Here is a 20,429-nt window from a genome sequence, read left to right as displayed (position 1 = left end):
GAAACAGTCTCTGACTATTCACTATCTATGCTTTTCATCATCTTGTACAGATTAGCTCTAATAAAGTTTAGTTGTGAGGCATCAAGTAGCTCCTTAAACATCTACCACTGCTCATCCTCGGTCTTACAATTTAGCCTTCCTGGCCAATCCACTCAGGCCAAGTCTGTCCTCGTGCCGATGTAATTTCCTTTGTTTAATTCCAGAACATTACTGCTGGACTTCACTTTCTTAACCCCAAACTGAACTTTGAGATCGGTCATACTATGGTCACTACTATAAATGTCATCAATTAATCTCTCCTCATTACAAAATACCAAATCAAGGGTAGCCTGTTTCCTGGTTGGTTCCACAACATACTGCTCCAAGAAACAATCTCGCGTACATTCAATGAACTCTGCCTCCAGGCGACCCTTGCCAATTTAATTTTTCCCCCAAGTTAATGTGCATGATCATTCACCATGACCACAGTGTAGGCTAGACCAGGTAAGGATGTCGGTTTCCTTCCCTAAAGGCATTAGTGAATCAATGTGTTTTTCGAAAAATTGAGAAAGGTTTCGTGGTCATTAGACGCTTAATTCCAGATTTTTATTGAATTCAAATTCCATCATCTGCCATGGCAGGATTTGAATCTGGGTCCCAGAATTGTACTTGGGTTTCTGGATTAACAGTTCTGTAATAATACCATAGGCCATTGCCTCCCCAGAAATTAATGGATAGAACTCTTAAATATCCAACTGCAATGCTGTGGTTTAAGAATTTTAAGGAAATTACACATCAAGAACAAGTTCTATTGGATGGAGTAGGAGACAATAAGCAGCCATTTAAGGGAGATAAACATATTGGAAAAGAAATAAATAAGAATAGACATGCTCGATGCGCCCTCTCATGTTCAGCTCATCCTCCAGCAACAATGGGTATTCCTGTCAAAGGGCAGTATGGTGGCTCAAAAGGTTAGCATTTTACGCCTCACTGCGTCAGGGACATGGGTTTGGGTGCACCCTTGGGCAACTGTTTACGTGGAGTTTGCAAATTTCTGTGACTGAACAGGTTTTCTCCAGATGCTCAGGTTTCCTCCCTCAGTCCAAAGACATGGAGGCTAGGTGGATTAGCCACGGGAAATACAAAATTACTGACATAGATTAGGGGAGTTGGGTCTGGGTGGAATGCTCAGAGGTATGGACTCAGTGGTTTGATTGGCCTGCTTCCATACTGTAGTAACCCTATGATTTGTGAAATTAATTGAGGCTGGTGGATGTGGAAGATTGTCAATGACTTCAAAAGGAGATTGCAGCAGCACTTCTGGGAAATAAACTCGTCGCTCCTTCAATCATAGATAGTTTCTCTCCCCGCCCATTGTTCCAGCTGGTCCAGTCAGCAATTCTGTCTCTTCCATCCTAGTTGCTCCTCCAAAGACAGAGGACCTGTGATTTATAAGCTGAGGGAGTTACTCTGGCAGATCCAGCGCCATCACACAGTGGACAATTCAGAGAGAGATGCATACCATCAAAGTGGTCAGTGGAAGGAAAGAACAGAGAATAGGCATCGGCTAGGCAGCCTGAGAAAACATCAGGGTTGAAGCTTTGACCTGACAAGTGGTGGTGAAACAGAATACCCCCACTCAGTGTCAGTTAGCTGGGAGAAGAGAGGGCGAATTATAAACTCTGTATTTAACAATGTAGCATCTGATTTTTAAATGATCAAGCAGTAGACACCTTGGGCATGGCTTTGATACTCATCCAGGTCTTGCATGTCTCAGGTATTTTAAAAGGTCACTGAGCTCAAATGTAGCTTTACCAAAGAAATCAAACTCCCTCCAAAGAATGGCTGTACAGTAGGAGACAAGGATATTGATGGTCACATTGTCAAATCAAAATACGCTGGCACTACACACAGGCTCGAACTAAAAGCTGACAAACTGCTCCAAAAGGCACATATTATTGAACCATAGAGAACTGACCACATGACCATCTTAGATCAAGCAGTTCAAGAAAGAAAAATATTGGTGACCTCAAACTAAAGGGGCTTTTGATTATTTTGGTGACGTTATTGCAAAAGATCAGCTAACCATTCTGGAATGAGAAGTGGTCACTGTGTATGGTGAAAGAAGGGATTATTGTGGTGGGTATATAAATTGGGAGCAAATGGGGGGGATGCTGGTTACAATGTGTGGGTGTGTGTGTATTACACACGATTTTTGCTATTGCACGGTTGTATTTTCCTACAGAAAACTAAAAAAAATTCAATACAAATACAGAAGGTAATACAACTCTTGACTGCATCATAAAATTAAAGGAATTAATGAGAATAAAGTATATGAAAAAGTCATAATCCAAGCGAATTGGTCCTTGAACTCCAACCAGAGGTTCCCCTTCTTCCTGTCCTTGCTGCTCCCCATTGAGAGGTTCTCTCTATGAGGGAGCAGCAAGAGTGGAAGGGAGGGAACTGGTCATTGGAGTTTTTGCTGCTTTTAACCTGCACTTTCCCTATTTATGCCACAGATGAATGGGGCTGTGAATACATCCTTGAAATATTCACCCTTGGCTTTGTTTTTTTTTTGCAAATGTACTTGTGAAGTAGAGTGGAATTTATCTGCTGTCCTTGCTTACTCTAAGCCCTGCTTGAGGGCCACTGGGAGACAGCAGGGCAACAGGACTTGCTAGATCTCACTAAGAATTGAGGTCCTATCAGTTTTGCTCATCAATTGACTTAAATGAATAAAAAACAAATTAAATGCACAAGGTGGTACAACATTTGGATGAATGGTTGATGCAGTATAAATTTCTTGGATCACAGGTACCACAGTTCCACTGGAGGAAATCAATTCCGAGTGATAAGTGTTCAGAAATAAGGAAATAAAGCCAGGATTCCTTAGCGAGATTCGCTAATATGAACTAATTTCAATTCCTATTGCAAGCAGACAACTTCTAGCCATTGGTGCAAGAACTATAGAATTACCTGATCTGTTCTGAAGATCAGTCAACGAGGCCTCTAGTTCCTGAATACGGCCGAGATTCTGCTCCCTCTCCTCTGAAAGTGCATTTACCTGCAAAGACAAAACGATAAATGACTACACAGAGAGAACAAAGTTAATTTCCCTAGTGTGCTCCCAAAGCGAAGCCACATTAGTTAGAAGTGCACTTAGGTAAATAGTCCAAGTGCTTCCCAAGATTATCTACCCAATTAAATTCCTGAGTGAGATAACTCAGCACTGCATGCAAGCCAACAATTAAATAGCAAATATGCATTACAAAAATGTGTACAGCAGGATGTTTGAAAGTGCTATTTTGTACTTGTACAAACTTGGTGCCATTTTAAAAAAAAAAGAGTGGGATTTTCTATATTGTTTAATTTTAAACTACTGTAAATACAGTTGTTGCTACAAAGGGCCATCACAGGTATAATGGATCGTATGGTCTTCTGTCTGTAAGATTCCAAGAAATTTTGCAGTTGCACTGTCTTCTGGTCTGCCCTGGTGATGCTGACCGTGAAAGGTGATCCATCAGTCTCCAGCTTCAGGTCAGTCATTGGCCTTTTGCCAATGTTAATCTGTACTGCCCTTCCACAAATATCGAAATGTCACAAACAGTATCACAATAAGAATCACAGAGCCAACATTAAAAAAAAATGTGTGTAAAATAACCTTCAAAATAGTTCGGTGCAGGACAGTGGATGAGAGAGAAAAAAAGATAATCATCCACACCCCTACACACAGCAAACTATGGCAAATCCCTGAAAAATAAAAAAGGGAAAACTTAATTTGTTTTCGAATACAAAGTGGACATATAATTTAAAATGAAATACTTATCAGGCTTCAAGGAAGGCAGTCTCCTTTGAAACAATCCAAAGGGAAGATGCCCTCCCACAGTTCTGTATGATTATATCCAACCGATGGTGCAGGCTTCTTTAAAACTTTATACTTCAACTTGAAAACTGAACACATGGTTTATGTGGATTTTGTCTTTGAAACTGCAATGTTGGAATATATGATTGAGCAGGGATTGGAACAGCATTTTCAACAACAGACCTAATTCCTCACATCATCACTTACTTGTTCTGCCAGCTGCTGAACTTTCTGCTGCCAAACACTGCCCTCCTCCATCAGCTTGTGGGCATACTGATCTCGCTCAACAAGTAGCAGCTGCTGTGATTTTGATAGCTGCAAATAGAATGGCACTATATTGAAGATTCTGAGAACACTTGATAGTTTTCACCTCTGTCGAATTCACTTTCTATTTTTTATTGGGACAAACATTGAATTTGATTTAAACTTCATTTTCTTTCCTCCCCAGTTTGATTCTCTTACTAATATAGCAATGAAAGAACATTGTGGTGTAATACATTTAAAAATCAAAGTCAGAAAAAAAAGGATCTTGAGAGTTAAAATATTTTGAATATTCAGCCATCCTTTAAGCAAGGTAACAAGTTATTGTCTTTTCAGCAAAACTTTGAGGCTCCATCTCTGGAGTACTGCGTGTAATTTAGGTCTTCATACCTGAGAGAGGAATTTACGTCGGTTAACTAAGTTCATACCAGAGATGGCAGGTCTACTGTACGTGGGGAAATTAGTCCAACAGGGGCTGTATTCATGAGTGTTTAGAAAGAAGAGAGGGGACCCGATTGGAATTCTAACAGGACTAGATTAGAGTGGTGCTAGAAAAGCACAGCAGGTCAGGCAGCATCCGAGAAGTAGGAAAATCGACATTTTGGGATGAAGGACTTTTGCCCGAAACGTCAATTTTCTTGCCCCTCGGATGCTGCCTGACCTGCTGTGCTTTTCCAGCATCACTGTGTGTAAAAGCACAGCAGGTCAGGCAGCATCCGAGGGGCAAGAAAATTGACGTTTCGGGCAAAAGTCCTTCATCCCAAAATGTCGATTTTCCTACTTCTCGGATGCTGCCTGACCTGCTGTGCTTTTCTAGCACCACTCTAATCTAGACTCTGGTTCCCAGCATCTGCAGTCCTCACTTTTGCCTAGTTGATTCTAACAGGACTAGACAGACTAAATACAGGGAGGAGTTTCCCTGGCTAGAACCAGGGTCAATGTCTCACAATACAGGATAGGCCATTTAGGAATGAAATGAGGAAATATTTCTTTACTCACAATTTGGAGATGCTTGTGTTGGATTGGGTGCACAACGTTTAAAATCGCACAACACCAGGTTATAGTCCACCTGGTTTATTTGGAAGCACTAGCTTTCAGAACGCTGCTCCTTCATCCAGTGATTGTGAACACAACTACGTGATGATGGAGCAGCACTCCAAAAGCTAGTGCTTCCAAGTAAACCTGTTGGACTATAACTTGATGTCGTGCAATTTTTAAACTTTCTTTACTCAGAGGGTGGTCAACCTGCACAATTCATTAACATAGAAGGCTGTGGAAAGCAAGTAATTGAATATGTCTGAGAGAGAGATTGATGGATTTATAGATAATAAAGACACCAGAGATATAGAGTCATAGAGATGTACAGCATGGAATTAGACCCTTCGGTCCAACCTGTCCATGCCAACCAGATATCCCAACCCAATCTAGTCCCAATCTAGTCCAGCACCCGGCCCATATCCCTCCAAACCCTTCCTATTCATATACCCATCCAAATGCCTCTTAAATGTTGCAATTGTACCAGCCTCCACTACTTCCTCTGGCAGCTCATTCCATACACGTACCACCCTCTGTGCGAATAAGTTGCCCCTTCGGTCTCTTTTATATCTTTCCCCTCTCACCCTAAACCTATGCCCTCTAGTTCTGGACTCCCCCGACCCCAGGGAAAAGACTTTGCCTATTTATCCTATCCACGCCCCTCATAATTTTGTAAACTTCTATGAGGTCACTCCTCAGCATCCGAAGTTCCAGGGAAAACAGCCCCAACCTGTTCAGCCTCTTCCTATAGCTCAAATCCTCCAGCCCTGACAACAGCCTTGGAAATCTTTTTATGAACCCTTTCAAGTTTCACAACATCTTTCCGATTGGAAGATTAGCTATGATCACACTGAATGTTGCAACAAGCTCAAGCAGCTAAATGGCCTACTCCTGCTCCTAGTTTCAAAGGTTCTACATTTTATCCAATTCTATGCAGACAAAGGAATGTTTGGGCACTGAACTAGTGAGCTTGACGTTACACCAAGTACTGGGTGACTAAAATGAGCATTCCAAAATCTATGCAGAGTGTAACATCGCCCAACAAATTCCCTCACATCAAGTTTTGGCCCTGAGCTGTATTTCATTTCACTTCACCTCTGGCAACATCCAGTAGCTCCTTTCCCTTACTTCTGCGTTAACAAGCAGGGTTCCATGCAAAGCGGTTTCACTTGGCTGTTCTGGGATGAAGGGATTATCGAATTAGGAAAGCTTGGACAGTTTGGGCCTGTATTCACTGGAGTTCAGTAGAACAAACGATGACCTTATTGAAACAAAGAATATCCTGTGGGGAATACTAAATTAAAAACCAAAAGAACGAGGGATGCTGTAAATCAGAAGTTGCCGGAAAAGTTGAGCAGGTCTGGCAGTATCTGTGAAGAGGAATCAGAGTTAACGTTTCAGGTACTGAGGAAGGGTCACCGGATCAGAAATGTTAACTGATTTCTCTGCACAGATGCGGCCAGACCTGCTGAGCTTTTCCAGCAATTTCAGTTTTTGTTTTTAATATCCTGACAGGATTGGGAAGAGCGAATATCAAAAGTTTCCTCTTGTGGCAGTGACTAGAACTAGAGGAGACACAGTTTAAGGAAAAGAAGCTTCTCTCAAGTTGGAAGTTTGATTTTGTTTTGTGGCTTGTTGAATTCTCTCCCAGACAGCAGCGTAGGGCTAGGTCACTGAATATTTTTAAAGTGGAGTTAGATCGTGCTTGATTGACGAGGGAGTCAAAGGGTATGGCAGAAAATACAGGAAATTTGAGGTACATATGTCCCTCCTAAACCGCTTCCAATTGCAAAACTACTTATTACAGGTGGAATCAATCTATCTGCAAGACATTTTCCTATAATTCTATGCTGTTGGTTACCACGCCACACAGGATGTGCACACAGATTGAAATCAAGCTCAGCAATTTTTCAGCCAAATAATCCTTACTTCATTCATCTGTGCCATTAAATGTGCTTTTTCTTCAAGAACCAGTTGCAGCTGCTGATTAGCATCTGGAAGCTCCGATTGATTTGAGAACTGGAGAAAATGATAGAAGATAAAACATGCAATAAAGAAATGTTAAACATTGATCCACATATAACACACGCTGTGCAACGTTTAACTTAAACAACAATAAACATCAATCTCTCTTTCCTCACACTCCAACCCAAAAACAGATCCTTCCCACTCAATATTCTTTCAAAGTCTTTTCCTGGACAACTCCACTGAATATTCTCACTCTGGATATAGGTTTGCTCGCTGAGCTGGAAGGTTTGTTTCAGACGTTTTGTCACCATACTCGGTAACATCGCCAGTGAGCCTCTAAATGAAAAACCAGTGGTGTAGCCCACTTTCTATTTATATGTTTTAAGTTTTCTTTAGTTGGTGACGCCATTTCCTGTGGTGACAGCATTTCATATGGTGATGTCATTTCCTGTTTTTTCTCGGGGGTGGTAAATGGCATCCAAGTCAATGTGTTTGTTGATAGAATTCTGGTTGGAATGCCATGCTTCTCGGAATTCTTGTGTGTGTCACTGTTTGGCTTGTCCTAGGATGATGTGATGTCCCAGTCGAAGTGGTGTCCTTCCTCATCAGAGTGGGTCATGTTGTTTTATGGCTAGATGATGTTCATGTATCCTGCTGGCTAGTTTTCTGCCTGTTCATCCAATGTAGTGTTTGTGATAGTTCTTGCACGGTATTTTGTCAATGACATTAGGACAAACAGGCAGAAAACTAGCCACTGGGATACATTCCTTAATTCTGCTTATTTATATTATGCATTTCTTAGTGCTCTGCTATTAGATTTTCCTCTTGATAGATGTTATGCTAAATACTTTAAAATGGTTTGTTTTTTGTCTTCTTTTACAATCCTCTGGGACTTTCTCAAGAATGAGTCATTCTTGAAAGACTACTATGAATGCATTCACCACCTTGGCACCTACTTCCTTGAATATCCTCGCATGCAACCCATCAGGTCCAGGGGATCGAATGGCTTTTAGCCCCACTGAATTCATTCATCTCTCTCCTCTGGGGATACCTGTTGTACTTATTCTTTCCCACCTTTATGTTCCTTGATTATTTGGTATTTTTGGTATATTAATAGTGTCTTCAACCATGAAGACTGATGCAAAGTATTTGTTTGTTACCTCTATTTCCAGGTTCCCCATTATGTCCCAGTTGTCTTCGGGTCCACGTTCACTTTAGCCTCTTTTCCTTTTTATATATTTAAAGAGGTGTTTATAGTTTACTTGATCTTACTTGTTCACACTCAGTTTATTTTCTTCTTTATTACCATTTTTGGTTATCTTACCATGTGACAAAGATTAGTGGTAATTTGTTTTTGTCAATTTGATACTATCCTTAACTTGAAAACCATGGTTAGTTTATCTCCTCTTCCTTACCGGGATATAACTTTTGTTGCAAGTAACGAACATTTTTGAAAAATGTCTGCCATTGTTCATCAACTGCTTTTCCTGGTAAACTCTTTCCCGGTCCACTCCAACCAATTTTACCCCCACACCTCTGTAATTGCTCTTAGTTAGGTTTGGCAGAGTTGCTTCTGACCAATATTTCTCACTCTCAAACCAAACTCAATTTTACAGTGTAACAGGGTTACTGTTACATTGGGGATCTTTTACTGTTTAGTCATTTATTAAATCTACTTCATTACACATTACCAGATACTGTTCCATTAAAAACTATCCCAAATTCATTATGAAGAATTCCTCATTGTGGGCTACTGCTAGCCAATTGATTTTTCAAATCAACATGAAGATTAGAGTTACCATGATCGATACACTGTCTTCGTTACACAACCTAATCACTTCATAATTATTCTGTCCCACTATATTGCTACTGTTAGGAGCCGATAGACAATTTCCAACAGTTGACTTCTTCCCATTGTTATTTGTTACTTTGACCCATATGGATTCTACGACATCTTCCAATTCATGACCATTTGTTATTGTACTTATTCGATCTCATACTAACCTGCTACCCCATCACCCTTCCCTTGCTGGCTGTCTTTTCAACAAGTCACACAGGGTTGGGTATTTAGTTTCCAGTTGTGTTTTTTTAATTTGCTCGTGGGACATGGGTGTCGCTAGCTAGTCTGCAATTATTGTCTGTCCGTAGTTGTCCTTCCTTAAAACGATGTCTCCATAATGGTTGTAAGATCATATCCATTAACCTCTAAAATGTACTAATTCATTTATTTTGTTCAGAATGTAATATGCATTGAAGCAAAAAGCTATAAATTTAGCCTTTTTACCATTTTTTTGTCCCTACTTATTGCTTTTAAAATACATTTATACACAGCCCCTTTCCTGTCCCACTCTGGGTATTACCCAATTAGCTACCTCGCAATATTACCATTACGTTTTGCACTGTAAGCCTAAATAAATCCTCTCCAAAAGGGGGAGGTGGTGTGAACGTGGAATTGGGGAGTAGAAGGTTAATGGAATCGGGGAGTAGAAGGAGGTTAATGGCATCGCAATCACAGAAGTGCTAACGTGCTCTATGGCTGTCAGATGGATCATTTTAACCAGGTCAAGGAAACAAAAAGTTGTTCTACCTGTTGAATTGTCAATTCTGCCATTTCCAGTCTCTTCTGAAGTTCTTGAATGTTCCTCCTCACCAAGTCATTTTCTGATACCTTGGAGCTCAACTGTTCTGAGAGCTCAGAGTTTTGTTGCCTCATCTCGTCACTCATCTTACTGTAAATTTAAAAAAGCCTGGTTTATCCCTCAGCTCAGCTTTTCTTCAGGAATACATTAATGACTTTAAAATGACATTACAAATTACTTTTTTTCCTCACTCACTTTAGTTTCTCCACCTCTTGTTTGAGGTTCTCTCTCTCCTTTTCAAGTTCTTTGTAATTCTGTGAACAGAAGATGCTTTCAAAATATAACAGCAAAATTTTATTTCTATAACTAATTCAACTCTTGCAACAAAAAGAGATTTAGCCATTTACTTTATCTGACTGTTTCTGTTGGAATGAAATGCTGGATAGAGTTTGCTCTAGTTCTGCCACTCTCTGGGTGGAAGCACTCAGCTTGCTATGGAGTTCTCCTGTTTCATCTGGAGAAAGAGACAGAGGCAAAAATAAAAATTAGACCAGAACATCTTTCTTCAGACATGTTACGAAGTCAAAAGCATTTATATTCACTTTAAAATAGAGAACGTTTTCTGAATTTGGAAGTAAACTTAAAGTGCAAGCTCAGCTGCCCGAGTAGAAAGACTGGGAGACGGGCTATTCTCAAATAGATACATGTAACAACTGGCTGTTAGAAGGACACCCGAGTTTTGGTTGCTGTTTTGACAATTCGAATTTAGCCAATTAAATTTAAATTATGCCCAGGTTACTAAAACCCAATCGAGTTTGAATTTATTGTTTTGACAACATTGGACCAATTACAGGGAACGATGAGGGGTACAAAACCAGGGCACTTGCAAAATTTGGTCAGCGAGCAATTGCCACTGAACAGCACAGCAACTGCCATAGAGTTGGAGAGCCAACTGCCCATCTAATATCTTGCTCTCAAAGAATTAGAAGGCATTCTGTATCAAAAGGTACTCTTTCTTGTAAAACATACAGTAAGAAGGAAGACAACCCAGGGAGATCAGCAGATGCAAGGCTGAGGACAGCGAAGACAGAGACTATGTGGACTTGAGGTTAAGTTAACAAAGTTTAATAAGTGTGTTATTGGAACAGCATGATAATAGGATTGTGTTCCGTTTATGTGCAGTTTGTTACTAGTTTTGTTTAGCTTTCTGTTAGGAAAATTGTTATTTTTCTTTAAATGATGGAAATTAAGAACTCTTTCATTCCTTCAGAGTTTTAACAGATTACGAGGAGAGGTGTGCTTTTCTGGGTGTTTGGTTTTTATTAATAAAGAGGTTCGACCTCCATGTTGTAACATATTCCTCAAAACTGCTACAGTGCAGGATGGCTGCTCTTTGACCCATTGGCTTTGCAATGGCAATGGCAAACTGTAACCACTTAGTGCTTGAACAAGTTTCTCACTTTGCTTTTGCAAAATAATTTAGAAACTGTGAACCCAGGTCCTTACCCACTTGAGTAGGAACCGTTTCTTCCCATCTCCATTCATGATTTTCATTTAAAAAATTCTAGAGTATCTCTCTTCACCCTCTCCAAAGAAAACAGTCCCAACTTTTCTAAGCTTTCCTCATAACTGACTCGCTGAAACCATTCTTGTAAACCTCTTCTGCACTTCCGCCAATATATTGATACCATTCCTACTGTAGCAGCTAGAATGATACACAATATTCCAGATGAGGTCTAATCTGTGGTTTATACAAGTTCATCATAACCTCCCTCCTCTTGAACACTGCACCTTCATTTATGAAGCCTAAAATACTGTATCCTCAACTAATCTCTCATTATCAGCCCTGCCACTTCAACGAACACCCAGGTTTTTGCTTCTGCACACTTTAGAATAGTACCTTTTATTTTACTAAGTTTTATCTGCCATCTGCCCTCCCCACCAATGTGTTAATGCCCTTCTGAAGTTCCATACTATTCTCCTCCCAGCTTACAATGCTCTCAAGTTGTGTATCTAAGGAGAAAGGGGTCTTTGGAAGCAAGCATCTGGGGAAAAAAAAATTTAGAATTTAAAAATTAACTTGCTTCTACAATACTTTTCATGTCTCATTTTATGCTCAAATATTTAACAGTACAACAATATATCATTATACAGCAATCACAATTTGTACATAACCTTATTGCTGTTACTGAGTTAATTGTCAATTAACCCATGCTTAAGTCCAGGAAGACTATTGATCAGGATGCTGGCAGCACAAGCTGTTCACCCCAAAATACATACCTGGAGTATTTTACACCACCTGCCTGAATGATAACACTTTCAACAATGAAACATTCCCTCAGTGTTGCAATCAAGTACAATTACCGTCAAATTCACAACGCACTATACAATAATAAGTGGAATGCCAAGACAGCTGAGTTTTACTTGGTCATTTTTATTGTTACAATCCACATTGGAGAACTGTAAATCAAAGTACCAAACTTTACTGAATGAAGATAACCACAAGATTCTGCTTTTGCATCTTTTATGTCAACACAAATAAGAACAAATGCAAACTTAACATGAACAAACAGGCAAGTGATACTTTCAATAAAAAGTCTGAATTAATTTTAAAGTAATTAATAGAGATTAATCTTACAATCAAACACACACATCATACTCTGTAGTTTATTGTCACCACATGCAGTTCCCAAGTTCTCTCATTCAGCTCTGGGGCATGGAATGGCTCTTTTTTTTAAAACTCAATTTGTCCCTCTAGTAACATTCACTGGCAGCTGGATTATATCTGTGGTCCACACAGACCGACAGTTATCAAAAGAGTACATTCCTGTACAGTATCCCTGGCACAGATGCCCAAAAGACTCCACCTAACCCCTTCACCAAGCCTTGTTAAACAACCTGGTCACTCTCGCAAAACTGAAACAGCCATTACATTAACTGACTCGCCAGTCTCCAATTTTCTGTCCTTGGTGACTGCATTACACACACAGCTCCTTGTACATGTGCCTCTTCCCGGTACTTCCCCTGCTTCAGCTCTCCTTTGGGCCTGGCCATATGGCTTTTGATCTCAACTTTCTTCCTTGTGATACTGCTTCTAGGTCAAGGACGGCCAGGGTCAAGTGAACTGCTACTAATTATTATTCCAGAAAATTGTAAATTGATCCCTTGACAATTGTTACAATTTTTAACAAAAGTTTGATCATGTTTTGAAGAAATTAGAAATGTTCCTCATTAGACTACAGGAATTGTAACAGCCGATTTGTGTAAGATGTGTTTCCACAGGCAATGTGACACTGACCAGACCACTTGTTTTCATGAGACTGATTGAAGGTTAAACATTCCTTTTCAGAGATAATTTACTTCACAGTGCTTTCTCAAGCAGCTCCTCCTCCGTCATCTGCTATTAGATAGTCACAAAAGGCAGCACAGTCAGTTCTAGACCAGAAATCTCTCTAGCTACTTCAATGCCACTAACAACAGGTTTCATGGAGTTGAATATTAGATTTCTAGAAGCACCAGAGAACAATGTCAAACTATTGATAATGTGAAAAATACACACTAATTAATTTGCAGAATGAGAGATATACTGCATTTTGAGAAGGATAGGGAGGCATAATGCTTAAATATTAATAGCTGACACAGAAGAGATGCAGATACCTAAATCACGACAATAGTCCCCCAGTTTAATAAAGCCATTCAAGAAGTAAAAAGGCTCATATCAAGAGGAATTCAACTGATAGGTAGGAAAATTGATGGAAAATTGCAAGGGACATTGTGCACAGTTCTCAAAAGTATATTATGGCCAGTTTGGTCTCCATTTTATAAATAGCACAAACTCCTTTAAGAGAAAGATCGATAAGGACTGGAGGAAAGGGCAGAAGGGATTTGGAGGATTATGGTGGGAGGAGGTTGAGAGAGGCATTAACATGAGACACTAGGCCATTTGTGTGCTACAAATCCTGTACAAATATAGGAGGACAGGAACATATTGAATGTCCGATGGCAGATAGCCATTAACTTGCATTAGTGAGTGCAGTGACATTATGTGAACTGTTTTGGACATCCAAATCCATCCATTCAAGGAAATACAACAGAAATCGAGCCACCATTTGTTTAGCATCTTCATGCACATTTTCTCTTTCTTTGGGAAATAGCAAGGAAGTGTTGGAAGGACTTACAAGCTGTTTATCGACTTGTCAATCAGCACCATGAACATTCCACCTCTGCCCAAAAGATCTTGAGGCTGGATTGTCATGCATTCTTTGCAGGACAGAGTATAATAGGGCAGGTGCCCAACACACCATGGTTTGCTACCCATTAAAGAGGCTCAATCATACAACAATCGTGTCAGAATTTTGCAGTACAGGAGGAGGTAATTCGACCCATCATGTCTGTATCAACTCCAAAAGAATTATGCAGCTAGTTCCACTTCTGGATTACAGTGGTGCTGGAAAAGCACAGCAGGTCAGGCAGCATCCAAAGAGCAGGAAAATCGACGTTTCGGGCAAAAGCCCTTCATCAGGAATAGAGGCAGGGAGCCTGCAGGGTGGAGAGATAAATGAGGGGGGTGGGAGTGGGGAGAAAGTAGTATAGAGTACAATAGGTGAATGGGGGTGGGGATGGAGGTGATAGGTCAGAGAGGACATCAAGTTACCATTTTTTGTTCTTTTTATCGGGGGTGATAAACAGAGTCCCATTTACCACCCGCTGAGAAAAAAAGAACAGAAAATGATATCACCACGGGACATTACGTCACCAACCCAAGAAAACCCAAAAATGTGGTTGGAAGCTGTGGGTGGGAGATCCCTGAGGTGATGAGGTTCTGTATGGTCTGGGGAGATGATGGTTTGGTGATGGGGTGGTTGGGGGGGGGGGTTAGTTCATGGTTGAGGTGGTAGTAAGAGGAGGTGTCTTCGAGTTGGCGTCTGGCTTCCATAGTGTAGAGGTCAGTACACCAAATTACCACTGCACCCCCTTTGTCCGCTGATTTGATGGTGAGGCTGGAATTGGAGTGGAGAGACTGGAGGGCTACACGTTGTGAGGGTGAGAGGTTGGAGTGGGTGACAAGGTTGGACAGGTTGAGGCAGTCGATGTCATGGCGGCAGTTTGAAATGAAGAAGTCAAGGGCGGGTAGTAGGCCAGCACGGGGTGTCCAAGTGGATGGGGTGTGTTGGAGGCAGGAGAAGGGGTCCTCAGTGGGTGGGCGGGTGTCTTGATTGTAAAAGTAGGCACAGAGGCAGAGGTGGCAGAAGAAAAGTTCAAGGTCAAAGCATGTGTCAAGTTCATTAATCTGGGATTGTTGAGGGATAAAGGTGAGGCCTTTACTGAGGACTAAACGTTCATTCTCAGTGAGGGGGAGGTCTAGGGGATCGGTGAAGACACAGCTGGGATGGGAGATGGGACCTGGAGTGGGACTGGAGACAATGGGTGAGTGGGCTTGGTTATGGGGTCAGTAATGATGTCCCGGAAGGAGGTGACGCTTACAAAAGGGGGCAGAAGTGGTGCTGATGGTAGAGTTAACGTAGTCGGAAGTGACATCACAGACAGGAAGGGCAACGTAATTGTTCGGTACTCGGCTGCTGACGTCAGTGGTGGCGGAAGTGACGTCACCGATGGCTCCTACCAGCGGGACAGAAGTGACTATTGCGGCGGCAGCTATGGGGGTGGAAGCGATGTTCAAGGTAGGTATCACGTCTGTGACAGTGAATCCAGTGGCTCTGGTGTATCCTGCGGTGGTAGTCTTCTCTGCAGGATCGGAGATGGTTGGGTGGACACTGATCTTGGAGGTGGTATAGTTGGCAACGGCTGCAAACCATGCAGCAGCATCGCGGGCAGAAGTGATGTCACGGAATGCCCCAGCAGTCGTGGAAGGAACGGCCGCATGGCTAATGGTGTCTGGGTGGTTCCAAAGGCCAGGAGAAGGTTCAAGGAAACCCACGTATGGAGGGAAGTACATGAAAGTTTGTTTAGATTATGTTCTTTTATGTCCGATGCAGTAGATAAATACTGTTTGTTGAGAGAGTGTATCCTCCTGAGGATGTCGAAATACAGAGATCCGCTGCAGGTCTAAGAAAGTGAGGCTCTGAGCTGGGGCAGGACTGACTGTAGATAGAGTAGATGGCGACGCATGGCTGATAGTGTGGAGCACAGGATCGGGAGAGTGAATAGTTGTTGAAGGTTTCGGATTTGTAGCGTGTACTGTGTATCTTGTTCAGGTCCAAACCGTGTTGGTCTGAATGTGGTCCGGAGTCTGTGTGAGATCAGACAGTTCCGTAGGCAGGTACTGAGGAAGGAGATGTGGCTGTGGCAGTGGGTCTGCTTGAGGATGTGACTGAAGAACTTCAGGGCAGAGGAAAGGACTTGGGAAGTACAGGGAGATAGGGACTCGTTGAGATATCTGCAGAGAGAGGAGGAAAACCTCTTCAAGGTAGGCATCCTTGGAAGAGGCTTCGCAGTCAGGTTGAAATCAACTAGGAGACAGTGAGGACTATAGATGCTGGAGATCAGAGTCGAGTGTGTTGCTGGGAAAACACCGATCAGGCGGCATCCAAGCAGGAGAATCGACATTTCGGGCCAGAGGCCATCAAGGGCTCCTGCCCGAAACATCAATTCTCCTGCTCCTCGGATGCTGCCTGCCTGACCTGTCCAGCAACACACTCTCGACATTGATTTGTAAAGGTGTATCATCACCTCCTTGCTTTTATACACTGTGTCTAGGATCTACAAGCCTTCTTAACAATGGTTTCAACTTACCCAGCCACTTTCAATGTACATGAAACCCGAGGTCCCTCTGCTCCTGTACTCCTCAGTGTTGTATTATTGAGCCTGTACTGTCTGTCCACGTTTCTTCTACCAAAATGCATTCTCTCCAATTTCTCTGCATTGAATTTCCATCTACCAGGTGCCTGCCCATTTGCCTAAGTTGTCAACGTCCTCTGAAGTCACTCAGCATTCCCTTGATATTTCATTATTCTCCATAGTATCACCTACCAATTTAAACTTTTTACCCTCAACACCCACCTCCAAAATCATTTATATAAATTAGAAAAGAGGGTCCCAACACCGATAAGAACATAACTCGGAGCAGGAGTAGGCCATCCGGCCCTGAAGAAGGGCTTATGCCCGAAATGTCAATTCTCCTGATCCTTGGATGCTGCCTGACCTGCTGCGCTTTTCCAGCAACACATTTTTCAGCTCTGATCTCCAGCATCTGCAGTCCTCACTTTCTCCCATCCGGCTCTTCAAGCCCACTCTACCGTGGCTGATCTTTTCGTAGACTTGGATCCACTTACCCGCCCTCTCACCGTATCTCTTCATTTCTTAATTGTTCAAAAAAAAAATCTACCTTAGCTTTAAAAACATTTACTGAAGTAGGATCAACTCCTTCACTGGGCAGGGAATTCCACAGACTCTCAACCCTCTGGGTGAAGAAGTTCTTTCTCAACTCAGTCCTAAAACTGCTCCCTCTAATCTTGAGGCTATGCAGTCTTGTCCTAGCTTAAGCTTTCTACTTCTATCTTATCTCCAAGATTCCCCCCTCATTCTTCTGAATTCCAATGAATATAATCCCAGTCTACTCAGTCTCTCCTCATTAGCCAACTCCAGAATCAACCCAGTGAATCTCCCTCTGCACCCCCCTCCCCTCTAGTGCCACTACATCCTTTCTCAAATTAGGCGACACAGGCCTCACCAGCACCTTGTACTGCTGTAACATAACCTCTCTGCTTTTAAATGCAAACCCTTTAAGCAAAGGACAATATTTCATTTGCTTTCCTAATTACCTGTTGTACCTGCAGACCAACCTTCTGTGATTCATGCACAAGGACATTCCAGTCCCTCTGCATAGCAGCGTGCTGCACTTTCCCTGGGAAACACCACTTTCAACTCATCACCAATCTGAGAAATGCCCATCTACACCTTCCCTCTGTTTCCAATCCTTTAGCCAACTTCTAATCCATGCTGCCAAGCACCCATCAAACCCAAACAATTCTAATTTGTTAGAGTCAAAAAGTGTGGTGCTGATAAATCACAGGTGGTCAGGCAGCATCTGAGGAGGAGAGGCGATGTTTCAGGCATAAGCCTTTCATCATGGATGTAACACTCCTGATAAAGGGCTTATACCTGAAACGCTGACTCTCCTGCTGCTCGGATGCTGCCTGACCTGCTGTGCTTTTCCAGCACCACACTTTTTGACTCTGATCTCCAGCATCTGCGGTCCTCACTTTCTCCTAATTCTAACCAATGTGCCATGTTGCACCATATCAAACGTTTTCTGGAAGTCCAAATATACAACATCCATTACCCTCATATATACTGCCTGTGTCACCTCGTCAAAGAACTCAATTACATTTGTCAGACATGACCTGCCGTTGACAAATGCTGTTCACTGTTAAGTATTCATTTATTTTTCTGTAAGTGTACATCTACCTTATCCTGTACTATGGCCTCCATTAGATTTCCCACGACTGACATCAAGGTGACAGGTCTGTAGCTTCTTGGGTTATCCTTTATCTCCTTCTTAAAAGACAGGAGGAAACAGTAGGAAAATGGTATGAAAATTGCTTGATACCATGTGACCCTGCCCACGGCATAACAGAACATAGAACATTACAGTGCAGGACAGGCCCTTCGGCCCTTGATGCTGCGCCCACCTGTGGAACCAATCTGCAGCCCATTTAACCAACACTATTCCATTTTCATCCATATGTCTATAATGCGGCTGGCTTAGGCAGGCATTTCTTTTTAAAAGTCTTTAAAAGAATGACAGGAAAGGGGATACTGGGTTTGGAGAGCTCCCACTGCATACTGGATGCAGGCCAAAATGTGATAATACATCCCTTTTTTGTCTCCTTGCAGAGACTTTTTTTTTAAAAAAAAAGCCAGTTTCCCAACCCATTTGTTACCTTATCTACAGTTGCTAAATGCTCCTGGAAAAGCACATCAGTTCAGGGAGCAGAGGAGCAGGAAAATTGATGATTTGGGCAGGAGCCCTTCATCATTCCTGATTTTCGATTTTCCTGCTCCATGACCTGCTGTGCTTTTCCAGCACCACTCTAATCTAGACTCTGATCTCCAGCATCTGCAGTACGCACTTTCGCTTTGCTAAATGCTCTGCCTGCCCAATTCTCCTTACTTCCTTGTGTAAGGTGTACACTGGGCCCTTTCTTCCTGGGAGTGTTGACAATCTCACTTACTTTGTTTACCACGAGGCAGTCATCGTCAGGACTGCTGGCTGTACTAGCAACTCCGGGGGGGCGGGGGGTGGTGGTCTCCCACTGAACACATGTCCTGCCCTGCACCATGTTATCCCATCTGCAGTGCTCTGTAGCTGCGATGCAAGCTTTTCAAAATTTTCTTCACTTCCAGTAGGTGACAGGGTTTGTTTTGGGTGAGGTGGTGGTGGCAGAACATAGAACTTCTGGATCAAAGTCATTTACTGAGCCACAAGATGTTTCAATGCCACAGATTCCCAATTTTAAATCCACAGGCCAACAAGCTCTGCAATCCTTGGTGCAATTTTGTTCAATCCCATGTACTGGAAACTAATCTATATCCCATTTACAAACAGACAAGATGGATCCCAACTAATTTTTAATACGTGTATTACAACAAGACACACCCTGGTTTCAGGTTGCCATGCATATTGGGACCTTAAAAAACCTGTTCTGCCAGAATTATTCATTCCGGCACTGCCCTACATGAATCTACAGTTCAGAGAATCATTCTCTGTGCTAACAAAAACCCACAGCAAATAGAGTCACAGATGTACAGCATGGAAGCAAACCCTTTGGACCAACCCGTCCATGCCGACCAGATAGCCCAACTCAATCTAGTCCCACCTGCCAGCACCCGGCCCATATCCCTCCAAACCCTACCTATTCAGATACCTTTTAAATGTTGCAATTGTACCAGCCTCCACCACTTCCTCTGGCAGCTCATTCCATACACATACCACCCTCTGCATGAAAAAGTTGCCCCTTAGGTCTCTTTTATATCTTTCCCCTCTCACCCTAAACCTATGCCCTCTAGATCTGGACTCCCCCACCCCAAAGAAAAGACCTTGTCTGTTTTCCCTACCCATGCCCCTCATGATTTTTATAAACCTCTATAAGGTCACTCCTCAGTCTCCAGCACTCCAGGGAAAACAGCCCTCACCTACTCAACCTCTCCCTATAGCTCAAATCGTTGGCAACATCCTCGTAAATGAAGCAAAACATTACAATACTTGCAAATTTGGGTCTTCCATTTTGAAGGAAACATGCTGAGGCCTCCATGTTACCCAGATTTCAGAAGGCATTGATTTTGTGGGTGGGGAAAGGGACAGAAAAAGGACGAAAAGCATTAATTTGAACTTTGCAGTATTAAATCTTTCCTTCGTTCAAAGTCTGTGCCTAAAGCAGTTAGCAACAGGGATCATTTGCATGTGGATCAATTGATATTTAACTTAAGAAGCTTTACCTGTTTTACTCCGCAATATTTGTTTAGCATGAGCCAGCGCTGACTGCAGCTCCGATTTCTCAGAAACCAAAATCTCAATGGTGTCTACGTGAAGCTGCAAATCAAAATTATTCAGACCGCTGAAGAATCAACATGATATAATCATTGACTCAGTAACTATTACAAATGAACAACTATTCAACATTTTCGACTGGAAGTCATGACTAATGTCCAAGTTACTCCTCACTTCTCTAAAAACAATGCAGTTGTACTGTACGTCTGGCTAATAGTAAACATTTTAGAAAACA

General features: G+C 42.1%; 1 protein-coding gene across 2 annotated transcripts in view; it reads right to left on the bottom strand.

The window, feature by feature from the left end:
* The window catches only part of golga2 (golgin A2), an 82,390-nt gene that overhangs the window by 28,981 nt on the left and 32,980 nt on the right, over positions 1–20,429 (bottom strand). For both annotated transcript variants that reach the window (XM_072565794.1, XM_072565795.1), the window contains 7 exons: positions 20,143–20,236; positions 10,092–10,198; positions 9,940–9,998; positions 9,693–9,834; positions 7,067–7,156; positions 4,049–4,156; positions 2,956–3,043 (listed from right to left, as the gene is read on the bottom strand). In XM_072565794.1, coding sequence (XP_072421895.1) covers positions 2,956–3,043; positions 4,049–4,156; positions 7,067–7,156; positions 9,693–9,834; positions 9,940–9,998; positions 10,092–10,198; positions 20,143–20,236 — 688 coding nt within the window. The remainder of the gene's footprint in view (positions 1–2,955; positions 3,044–4,048; positions 4,157–7,066; positions 7,157–9,692; positions 9,835–9,939; positions 9,999–10,091; positions 10,199–20,142; positions 20,237–20,429) is intronic.

This window comes from Chiloscyllium punctatum, chromosome 49, assembly GCF_047496795.1.
Source record: "Chiloscyllium punctatum isolate Juve2018m chromosome 49, sChiPun1.3, whole genome shotgun sequence".
Lineage (NCBI taxonomy): Eukaryota > Metazoa > Chordata > Chondrichthyes > Orectolobiformes > Hemiscylliidae > Chiloscyllium > Chiloscyllium punctatum.
The sequence above is the reverse complement of the archived record's forward strand: the minus strand, read 5'-3'. Positions and strand labels throughout refer to the sequence as shown.